Raw genomic sequence first — 12,161 nt, 5'->3', positions numbered from 1 at the left:
AATGTGGTTAAACTTAGCTGACCCATAGCAAAAGAGTCTGTAGCCTAATGGTTACAAGAGCCTCAGTAGCACTTAAGGTCTTAGATTCGACTACCCATGAGAGCGAATTTTTCAGGATTTAACAGCGTTGTGCTTTCAGTGGTAAGCGACGTACCCGTCGACAGCGGCCCAGTCTTCGAAGATACTCATAGGGGTAGGGTTTGCGTGCGTGTATTCATAGGAGTGAGTGCGCGTGCGTTATAAGTGTCTGCGTTATACTGTCTAATTCTTGAAAAAAACTTAGCTGACCCATAATATCTCTATGTCACAAGATAAATGCTAAGCCTCCCAGCAATCACACACATTTAACCAACCACTCGATAAAAAATGAACTATCAGAAACCAATTAGGACGATTTGTTAGTTTCCAAATTTGATAGCAAATTAATAGTATTTGAATGGAAAATGAGATTTTCTTATGTCAGAGAGGTCGACACTAAAATGATTGATGGTTAGGTTCAGCGCGATTGTATTTGGCGCCGATATAGGGTGCATATACGCAACAAGTTTTCTCGCAATCTGTTTATAAAATATGTTCTTTAAAAGGACTAAATGGCAAACATCACGTAGATCTGCTTCTCTCATCATACGACATCGCAACTACCTGTGCGAGAGTGCATCAGTAGTACGTAAACAAATATAAATCAGGCCGGGAGATCTATTACATCAAGTACAATGCAAATGCACGCCTGGAAACACATCTCATGCATAAAGATATACAAAGCCGAGTTGACAAACTTACGAGCCTTTGGATACGACAAATGGTCCAAATGGATTGTTAGACCAACACAATGCAAGCCTGCAAGGGACACCAGATCAAGGTCATCACCACCTGATTGGCGAAAAACTTCAGGAATACTGTTGCATACTGTTGAGAGCGCTATCACGATTGGTAAAGGGACATTAGAAAGCATCACATCAATGTTACCCCATCACAAAGAGATCGATCAGAATAATGGTCGTTGTCAAACAAGCTTCAATTTCACACCCAGGTCAGCTAGCAGAGCACAAATATGGGTTGACAAAATAAGTAAAACATCAATTTTTATTCCTAGTTCATTTTGTATACAGTACTCGCGTTTGTTTAGTGAGAAGAGTATAGAATAAGGCCAAATTGGACCATTTGATACTCATGTGTCCCAATGCCCCTTGTTATGTCGGTTCAATGACTTTTAATACCACCACCAACAACTCACCACAAAAAACTACTCCTACATTACTTATCGGTTATCACAAGCATAATGCTTGTCAGGTTTGCACACCCCGAGCACAAGTTGACATGATTAACAAATTTCACAACTCTTTGCTGCCAAGCTTTCAGAATCGGTCACACCAGCACAAAATGCACTAAGGGTGTGTTTAGTACGTTGGGTGTAAAGTTTTTTATATACGGACACAAATTTGAAGTATTAAACGTAGACTAATAACAAAAAAAAATTACAGATTCTGCATGTAAACTGTGAGACGAATTTATTAAGCCTAATTAATTCATCATTAACAAATGTTTATTGTAGCATCACATTGTCAAATCATGGCGTAATTAAGCTCAAAAGATTCGTCTCGCAATTTACATGCAAACTGTGCAATTGGTTTTTTCCAACATTTAATGCCCCATGCATGTGTCCAAATATTTAATGTGACGTTTATGGCAAAAAAAAAATTAGTATCTAAACAAGGCCTAATTCTAGGATGTTCTATCAGCTCATTGTTTTCTGCCCAACCAACACAAATTGTGAACCTTAATCACAAATTTTGTCGTAGAAAACAGAACTGTTATAACTACGTTCACTCAAGGAACTACAAAAGCCTTACAAGGGAATTTGCCTATGCCTCTCCTAAACAACTCTTCTGATTACATGATGCAGAACATTTGGTATGCACACCAATCTCCACATGTATAAAAATTACAGACCCTGGCAATTATATGTCAGGTTTGATTCTTCAATATGCCAGTGATCCACAATTACCAGAGGATAGAAAACACCAATTTCTGAGTATTGTACAATAACTCAAATGTGTATGAATTTTCACCAAACATATCAAATTGCTCTATCAAATCCTGGTAGGCTGCAGTGATATGAAAGTCTTCTGAGCACCGGTTGTGTTCCAGACTTCCAGGGTTCAACAACAGAACCTACACCAGACTATCATCTTATGCCAGCAGAAGGGCATGTAAGAGCAAGTGACTAGCAACCCCCATAACAGCCTGTGGGCATCAAAACAGACAGATCTCCTGGCAAAGTTATGTCTAACAAGGCTATGAAACATTTCCTTCGCTGCTCTTTGAGTCTTTGACAGGTTAATATACAGGCCTCTCAAATCAGAACAGATGGCTCTGGTCTTCTTACAAGTCAACGTTCCCCCTATGGAAAAGCAGAACCACATACTATCCGTTAATAAAGAACTGTTCCTGATGGTAAAAATACACAATTAAAAATCTGTTGTTCAGTACATGAAACAGATAGGCACAAGGATGATGATTCTTTAAGAAGTATGTTAAAATTTACCAACTCTTTCTGTTATACTTACACTTTAAAGGCACCTGCTATTCCTATTCATTTTGACCAAAAAAAAAGAGACGAGAACAAGCAAAAGATTTGCTTGTCTTTTGTACAAGTAGAGAATGATTTATAATCTGCACTTCCATCACTCAGAAGAACAGCATTACCACCTATTACACAGTACAAATTTTAAAAGTTGAATGTTTTTTCCGAGACGCATTATGGTATTTCGAAGGTACCAAATGCCCTTTATATTTCTCCTAACACCTCCTCTGCTCTGGTTCTGCTATTTCTTTGTTTGCTCCTAAAGTCCTAAGTTTGTAGGAATGCCTCTAGGCCCTAGTTCCTGGCCTTGGGTTGCCATGCCGCTATTCATCGAGACAAAAAAAGGTCATCTTGAACAATTCAACATTACGAGATGTTCTCAAGCGTTCAGCAATAAGTCAAAACGTGGACACTAACTACTATCAACCACAGCATATCACAACAAAATATACAGCTGAATACACAGCTTTTTTACATCAAAACAAAAACAATTATAGATGTAATACAACAGTAGGGAGATAAGCCTATTCTTAGAAGTTTAACAATTAGAGTATAGTGTGTGGATTGACATGTATGAGTTATCACGTGTTGCCCCGAGGCCATTTCACATCAAAATAAACACATACAGTTCACATTTCATAAACCTATCAGGCAAACAGATAACCATATTCATGTACGAAATATGGCTGCAGTGCTGCATCATTGGGTATAGAATTTTAGTTGATCTCAATGTCTTGTAAAAATGGATTTTCAAAAGTCTATTGGTTCAGATAGACAGAGCGCAAGCACATAGCATGAGCGTAGCTACCTACAAAACCCAGACTTATTATAAGAGTAAGAGAATAGATGAGTTCCAAAATTTTTTTTGCAATTACTTAAGTTTCAGTTATGGAACAATGGAAATTAGCACAGCAGAGAAACCATCATTTCAATTTTGTTTGCATAAGGGTTGTTGAAAGAAGCAATGTGTTTCTAGCACAACTCCCATTCAGCTCTAGTTACATGAATTGCCAATAGCAGCATGTAACAGAACACAAATCATGTATGACAATGCCAGAAATTTAATAACGTTATAGCAAATCAAACAAATACTCATAACAGGATATAACAGCCATAAACAATAGCTTACCTTAGCGAACTAATTGGATTGTACTGTGGCACAAGCTTGCTGAAATGCATCTCTTTTTTCTTTACATTAAACCCCTTTTTTTTCACTTATACATTAAAAGAGAACAAATCATCTTGAACCACTCAACATAACAAGATGCTCAATGGTTCGGCAATTTAACTAAAAAGACATCTTGGAACTAAATATGCACCGATCGTAAAGATCAACTGGTGCGATGAACAAGAAGCACATCACATACTGCCAAATACCAATATCAGTCTATACCTTTTCTTTTTTAGTCTAAACATAAGGGATTATATGTAACTGACAGCACAGAGAAAAACTTACTCTCAGCATTTTGACAAGGTATCAAAGACAATATCAAGGGACCTAATGTGCGATACAAATGATTATATGTCTCCCTGAGTGCAGTTTTCATGACCGGAATGCGCACTTGTGAAGTACATAGCGTGCTACCAAACAAGTCTAGTATAATCTGCGGGCTCGAAAAGCATCGGCAGGCAATGTAGGATTTTATGGGAATAGCAACTGAAGATGTGGATACTGACGGAATCAGCATAACTCAATTAGCAGTAACTCAAAAACACATCAACGATTCTGTCCTCCAAACCCAAGTGCCCCCAAAACCTACCACAAGCGATCCCGATCAGATCCTTGCCGAGGACGGGCGGCGCAGGTTCGCGCGGCGAGGGGCTGGCCGGAGAAGACGAATCCCGGCGACGGCGACCGGAAATCCATGGACGAGCGGAATCTCGCGCGCCGCACGGGCTACCGCCTCGATCAACCACCGCCGGAAACGCGATAGCACAGTGGAGATAGCGTTGGGGGATCAACCAGGCGTAGATGCGGAGGCGGAGGCGCCGGCGAAGCAGCCGACCTCACCGGCAAATGGCCGCGCGAGATCTCCATGGCCGTAATAACCGCCGCCGGCAACGCAAGGTCAAAGGATATCATGCGGCATTTGGGCCCCACTTCTATGGCCCATGTAGCAGTTCAGCATTGAGAGAGAAAATCACCCCCCAAAAAAACAAAAAAAAAAAGTAAAGTGCATTGGCGGTACTTAAACTTGTAGGTTGTGTCATATAAATTCATAAACTCTCAAAATGCATATCCAGGTTCCAGAACTTGTCAAAATGTATCATCTAGGTCCCAAATTGACACATTCCCTCTATGATCCTATGTGGCGCTGATGTGGCAATGCCACATGGACGTGACTTGTCTTTTTTTTTCTTCTTTCCTTTTTCTTTTTCATTTTCTTTTCATTCTTGTTTTTTTCCTTTCTTTTGCACGGATCACAGAGAAAAGGAGAATAAAGGGAAAAAAATAAAAAGGAAAAAAATAAATGGGTATCATTTATCAGTCAAAATAATGCCACGTCATGTCTGTGTGGCATGCCACATCAACGCCACATAGGATCATGAAGGGGTTGTGGCAATTTGGGACCTAGATGACACACTATGACAAGTTCTGTGACTTGGATATGCATTTTGAGAGTTTAGGGATCCAGATGACACACCCATACAAGTTTAAGGACCGCTCATACACTTTACTTAAAAAAAATATATATGGCTTTTGGCGGAACGCAAGCTTCCAGATATAAGCTTTTCGGCGTCGGCGTCGATGGCGAGCGGCGTAGAGACTAGAGAGACGCCACTGCTGCTATCCATGATGAGAAACGCCGTTCGCCGGCGACGGCGTCAATACGCATGGATCCTACGATGTACTCAAGCTGAAAATTACTACAAAATAATCTGTTTTTTTTTTCTTTTGCGAACACCATACAATACAAGCACCATACTTTCAACTTGGGATATTTGAAGTATCAAGACTCTTGACAAACGCTCGTCGATTAAGCCGACCGGTCATTAATCGAACAAACACGACAGCCAAACAAAACATACAGAACGAGACACTCAGACACTGATATGATCATACGTAAGGTGATACCTTCAAAGCCTGGGTGATACACACAAACTCTACAAGAAGTAGTAGTGCACACAATTTCCAGGGACACAAACACGAGCAACAAGCTAGAGATCGACGCCAGCGGACGGTGATGCGGTCGGACAGGGGCTTGTGCATGAACATTTGACGGACTTACCACAGCAGCGCCGCCACCGATATCCCGACGGCGGCGAGGAGCGGCGGGACGGCGGTGTATAGCAGCTTCTTGCCGGCGGCACGGCGGGCGGCCGGGTTGTCGGCCACCCAGATTGAAGCGCCGACCAGGGCGACCCCGCCAAGGAAGGCCCCGGTGAGCGTGAGGCGGTAGAAGGTGTCGGCGACGAGGCTACCCGGCGGCGGCTCGAGCGCTGCGGCCAGAGCGGCGGTGGCCGCGGAGACGGTGGCGATGCCGACTGCCCCCAACGTGGCCTCCGGTTCCCGGCGATCAGCACCCGCCGGAAGCTGTGGCGCCATCTCTTTCGCTAATCCCTCCCCAAAATGGACAATCTCCCGACCGGTTCCTAGCTGATCAATGATTCGATCCTCTCCTTAATGGATCTAGCTATGAATTAGAGGGATCTGCGGTGAATCAGGGACGGGACGGGGTGGGCTAGCTTCCGAGTTCCCAACTATGAACGTGGAAGTATATATATTGTGCGATGCGCGCCCCCTGCGGCTTCCAGCTTCCTGTGTGTACGCGGGATGCGCGCAAATAATTTCATGGAAGTTCTCCGTTCTGAACTTTGACGAAGGGTTAAGATTAAATGGATGATGGATAATGAATGGTTAGGATTTAAAAATGGGTGGGAAATTATTTCCCTTAGACATTTGCCAAACACTGCCAAAGCGTCGGTGACGTCACCCTCCATTTATGTCCCTCCCTCTATTCGTGGTATGTGTCGTTACTGCTGTGATTATGATGGTGATGTTTAATACTATAATATCTAATCTAATGTTCTTTGTGTATGATCCATGGTGGTTTCGTGTAATCTACTGTTTTTTCATGTATTCATGTCCCTGTGATGTTTAATAAATTAGGCGGGTCGTTAAAGTATGCAGTAGTACTCCTGGTTCCTGTGATTGCCACAACGAAGGGCCTGTAATTAATTTCTTTTCTAATTCAGGATTCTGGATTGTCGCGGGCATGGTTTCCAAGTTCCAAGCTCCTAAACAATGTGTTTTGTGTAAAATTAATTGGTAAAGAAACATTAGAAACATCACATCAAAGATGCAGGTCATCAGCACAAATGGGTTGACAAAGAATCATCATTTAGTCCCTATTTCATTTTTGTATAAAGTACTCGTATTTGTTCTTCTCTTTTTGAGAGGTACTCGTATTTGTTTAGTGAGAAGAGTATTGAAAAAATTGGGCCATTTGAGACTCCTGTGTCTCGATTCCCTTAGTATCTCGGTTTAATTTGCGTCTCCACCACAGAATCAGCTCTAAACCAAACATACCATCACCAGCTCACCTGAAAAACTATAGGCATAGCACCTATCAGTTATCACAACCATAATGGCTGTCAGGTTTGCACACCCGGGCACAGGTTTAAGTTCCAAGGTTTTTAATTTTGAAACTAAGATTTCTGCCGCAGGTGGGTGATAGAACCGAAATTTCTGAGTTTTTTTTTATTTTTTTCGTACAATTTTTTTTGAATTTTTGACTGATTTTGAATAAATTTGACCAAATTCGGAAAAAAAAAAGCAAAAAACCAAAATTTTGGGCGATATGTGAGCATTTCGGTTGGGGGGGGGGGGGGGCGGGGAGTTTCGAACCCTGGGTTTAACAAGAGTAGCAAAATTCACAGCTGCAGGAAAAAAATGCTGAACATTGCCCTTGCTGCCAAGCTTTCAGAATCAGTCGCAACAGCGCAATGCATTCAACTCTAGGGTGTTTTATCAGTGCTTTTTTTTTTTCTGCACAAAAGACAGGAATTGTAGACACAGTTTAATCATAAATGTCGTCATAGAAAACACTACTGTTATAACCATGTTAAACTATCAAGGAACTACAAAAGCCTTACAAGAGAATTTGCCTATGCCTCTTCTAAACAACTCTTCTGATTACATGACATTCCAGAAAATTAGTACACACACCAGTCTCCACATATACAAAAATACAGACCATGGCAATTATACGTTAGGTTGATTCCTCGTTATACCAGTGATCCATAATTACCGGAGGATAGAAAACACCAACTTCAGACTACTGTACGATCGCTCAAATGTGCATGAATTTTCACCGAACGTACCAAACTGCTTGATCAAGTCCTGATACCAGGGTTTAACAACAGAACCTCCACCATGCTACCATCTTATGCCAGCAGAAATGCATTTAAGAGAAACTGAGCAAATGTTTAACAATGCCATAGCAGTCTGTGTGCTTAAATAGAGAGATCTCCTGGCAAAGTTATGTATCACACAGCTATGACGCATTTCTTTTGCTGCTCTTTGACAGGTTATACATGCCTCTAAAATCACTAAATCAGAGCTGATGCATCTGGTCTTCTTACAACTCAACATCCCCCTACATAAAAGAAGAGCCATATACTATCCGTTAATAAAGAGCTGTTAGAGATGGCAAAAATACATGTGCAAATCTGTTGTTCAATACATGAAAAAGATAATGGCACAAGGATGATGATTCTTTCAGAAGTATATTAAAATTTACCAACTCTTTCCATTATACTTGCACTTTAAAGGCACCTGATATTCCTATTCATTTTGACAAAAAAAAGTAGATAAGAATAAGCAAAAGATTTACTCATCTTTTGTACAAGTAGAGATTGATTTACAATATGCAATTCCATCACTCAGAAGAACAGAATTTAACCACCTATTACATAGTACAAATTTTAAAGTTGAATATATTTTACGAGATGATTTATGGTGTTTCAAAGGTGCCAAATGTCCTCTGCTCTGGTCCTGCTACGTCTTTCTCCGTTTGCTCCTAAGTTTCTAGGAATACCTCTAGGCCCTAGTGCTCTTGCCTTGGGTTGCCATGCCACTATTCATCAAGACAAAAAAGGTCATCTCGAGCAATTCATAAGAGTTAAACATTACGAGATGCTCTCAAGGGTTCAGCAACAAGTCAAAACACGGACACTAACTACTATCAACCAGAGCATATCACAACAAAATATACAGCTGAATACACTGCTTTTGACATCAAAACAAAGGAATTATAGATATAATAGAACAGTAGAGGGATAAGACTTTTCTTAGAAGTTTAACAAGTAGAGTATAGTGAAAAGAGAAAAGGGCATTAAGAAAATATCTCAGGACCTAGTGTATGGATTGACATGTATGAGTTATCCTGCGTTCCCCTGAGGCCATTTTCACATCAAAATAAACACAGAGTTCACAGTCCATAACCTATCAGGCAAAGCGATAGCCATATTCATGTATGAAATATGGCTGCACCATTGGGCATAGAAGAATTTTAGTTGACCTCAATGTCTTGTGCAAATGTATTTACAAAAGTCTATTGGTTCAGCAAAAGAACAGATGAGTTCCTACAAATTTTGCAATTACTTAAGCTTCAGCTATGGAACAATGGAAATCAGCACAGAAGAGAAACCAGCCCATTAATTTTGTTCGCATAAGGGTTGTTGAAAGAAGCAATGTGTATCTAGCAAAAATCCCATTCAGCTCTAATTACATGAATCACCAATAGCAGCATATAATCAAGTACAAATCACGTATAACAATGCCATAAATTTAATAACTTTACAGCAAATCAAATAAATACTCAGAGCAGGATATAAAGGCCATAATAGCTTAGCGAACTAATTGGATTGTACTATAACACATGGTTGCTGGAATACATCTCTTTTTCTCTTCCCATTAGGAGGGGACAGCCCTCGTTTTTTACTTCCATTAAAACAGAACAAATCATCTTGAACCACTCACAAGAAGATCAACATGACAAGATGCTCAATGTTTCAGCAACTTAACTAAAAGGGCATATTGGGACTAAATATGCACCGATAGTAAAGATCAAGTATTGCGATTAACAAGAAGCACATCACACACAACCAAAGACCAATATCAGTCTTTAAACATAAGGAATTACTAGACGTAACTGGACAGCACAGAGAAAAGCTTACAATTTGCATTTTAAGCAGCATACTGAAGAGAAAATGGTATCTACGACAATATTTGGGGACCTAGTGTGTTGGATCGCTTGATACAATTGATAATATGTCTCCCAGGGTCTATTTTTCATCACAGGAATGCGCTTTACATAACCTACCACGCAACGCAACTGCTGAGATTTTAGGGATTATGGGAACAATCAGCATAACTAAATTAGCAAGGAACTCAAAGTCAAAGCACATCAACGATGCTGTCCTCCAAACCCAAGTGCCCCCCAACACCTACCACAAGCGATCCCGACCAGATCCTGGCCGAGGTCGGCCGGCGCAGGTTCGCGCGGCGAGGGGCTGGCCGGAGAAGACGAACCCCGGCGATGGCGACCGGAAATCCGTGGACGGGCGGAATCTCGCGCGCCGCACGGGCTACCGCCTCGATCAACCACCGCCGGAAACGCGATAGCACAGTCAGTGGAGATAGGGGTGGGGATCAATCAGGCGTAGATGCGGAGGCGGAGGCGGAGCAGCCGACCTCACCGGCAAATGGTCGCGTGAGATCTCCATGGCCACCGTAGCCGCCGCCGCCGCCGCCGCCGGCAACGCAAGGACAAAGGTCATGGATATGATACGGCATGTGGGCCCCACTTAATATGGCCCACCCTTCCCTCTCTTCTAACAGTTGCCCCCCAAAAAAAAAGGAAAAGAAAAAAAAAAGGAGAAAAAGATGGGCTTTTAGCACCAGAAGGACACGACGGCCGACAAGGCAAACTTCCAGAACTATTCAGCGTCGGCGGCGACGGCGAGCGGCGCCGATATGCATGGAGTACTCCAAATCCACTCTTCCCTAAATGTAATTAAGCCAAAAACTAGTACTGCATAGCTCCCCTTTGAATCACCATACTTCAAATTGGGAGATATGAACTCATAATTTTTTTGAAAATTCACCCGGGGGGGAGAGCTTCCCCACCTGAATCCATTAATAGCAAAGAAAGTACAGAGAGTCCAATTATATATCGAGGGAGCGGATAGAAAAGGAGAAGAGAGATTTCCACGCCGAGATTACATGTCTGTCATCTAACTTAAGTCTCTCAGCCCACGCCGAGATTTCCACGCCGAGATTATATGAACTCATAATTAACAAAACACTCGTCGATTAAGCCGGCCATCAATCGAATAACACTTTGACAGACCAAGAACAGAAGGAGACGTGATCATACATAGGTGATACACACAATGGACTAGAATAAGAAGCAAACACTATTACATGATGATACTACAGCTCCACGAGACACAACCACGACGCAGCGATCGACCAATAAAACAAACAATATGAAGAATTAAGGTTACATTTGATTGACATAAGGAGAACGCTAGGGACGGCCGGCTTGGCTCCGATCATGGCGGATAGTAATGCGGTCGGACAGGGGCTTGTACATGAGCGTTAATTTGAGAGGCTTACCAGAGCAGCGCCGCCACCGATAGAACGACCGCGGCGAGGAGCATCGGGACGGCGGCGTAGAGGAGCTTCTTGCCGGTGCCACGGCGGGCAGCTGGGTTGTCGGACACCCAGACTGAAGCGCCGACCAGGACCACCCCGCCAAGGAAGGTCCCTGCGAGCCCGGCGACGGCGAGGTGGTTGTAGGTGGTGGTGGTGCGGAGGCCGCCCGGCGCCGGCGGCGGCTGGAACGCTGCGGTGGCCAAAGTGGTGGCCGTGGAGATGGCGGCGACGCCGAGCGCGCCTAATGCGTCACTCACCTCATACTGTGCCGCCATTTAATCTCTCGACTGATTGAGCCGCTCCTTGGACCTGGATGAAGTAGAAGAGAGAGATCGATCGGTTGGGAGGGAGTTGGTTGCTGGAGATGTGCAACTCAAATGCGCTATATATGGACGGCATGGTACTGGACCCCGGACCTCCTAGAACATAAAGTGGTCCTAACTCATCTAAAATGGTCATAGCACATACTGTAATAACAACAAAAGTGGTCCTAACTCATCTACCTGGTCGCGGGACGTGTTGTAACAAAAAAATACGGCATGGTACTGGATCTCCTCGAACAGAACAAAAAAAAAAGTGAGAAAGAAATCACATTGAGCACATGGCATCGCGGCGCCAAATCTACTCCCACTGACACAGCGGGACCAGAGACCAGAGGCCAGAGGCCCTAATCGTCCGCTAGTGGAAGGAAATTGCTGGTAGTAGTATTGACGACGTCTTTATCAACGAAGCTTCGTGCCAACCCGCTCTTCCTTCTCCAGTTTGCTTCAACCCGATTATTTCCCGTCGGGCGTCGGGCCGTCGGCTACACGTTGGGGACGCCATTTCACCGGCTTTTTTTTTTTTTTTTGCGGGGGGCATTTCACCGGCTTTTGTGTCAGTTGGAGCAAATTCAACCCAGAAATCAATGAA

General features: G+C 42.8%; 1 protein-coding gene and 1 long non-coding RNA gene across 4 annotated transcripts; both read right to left on the bottom strand.

Moving 5' to 3' along the window:
* Window positions 1–1,771: 1,771 nt before the first annotated feature.
* Window positions 1,772–4,599, bottom strand: LOC107280502 (uncharacterized). Its single transcript, XR_001544918.3, has 2 exons — window positions 4,345–4,599; window positions 1,772–2,401 (listed from the first exon to the last, which is right to left on the bottom strand). It is a non-coding gene; the product is annotated as an uncharacterized lncRNA (long non-coding RNA).
* A 3,005-nt stretch (window positions 4,600–7,604) lies between these two features.
* On the bottom strand, window positions 7,605–11,609 carry LOC4325203 (uncharacterized). Of its 3 annotated transcripts, XR_001544293.3 has the most exons (3): window positions 10,041–10,373; window positions 8,329–8,372; window positions 7,605–8,184 (listed from the first exon to the last, which is right to left on the bottom strand). XR_001544293.3 is itself a non-coding variant. In XM_015773982.3 (2 exons), exons 1-2 carry the CDS (start codon window positions 11,522–11,524, stop codon window positions 7,965–7,967), a joined length of 534 nt encoding a protein of 177 aa, XP_015629468.1. In that variant the 5' UTR covers window positions 11,525–11,609; the 3' UTR covers window positions 7,605–7,964. The 3 variants fall into 3 exon arrangements, 1 of the variants encoding a protein (XP_015629468.1); XR_001544291.3 differs by lacking the exon at window positions 8,329–8,372; XM_015773982.3 differs by lacking the exons at window positions 8,329–8,372; window positions 10,041–10,373 and adding an exon at window positions 11,211–11,609.
* Window positions 11,610–12,161: the final 552 nt, after the last annotated feature.

The sequence above is a fragment of the Oryza sativa genome, chromosome 1, assembly GCF_034140825.1.
Source record: "Oryza sativa Japonica Group chromosome 1, ASM3414082v1".
NCBI classification, from domain to species: Eukaryota; Viridiplantae; Streptophyta; class Magnoliopsida; order Poales; family Poaceae; genus Oryza; species Oryza sativa.
Note: the sequence above shows the minus strand (reverse complement) of the source record. Positions and strands in the feature narration are given on the sequence as shown.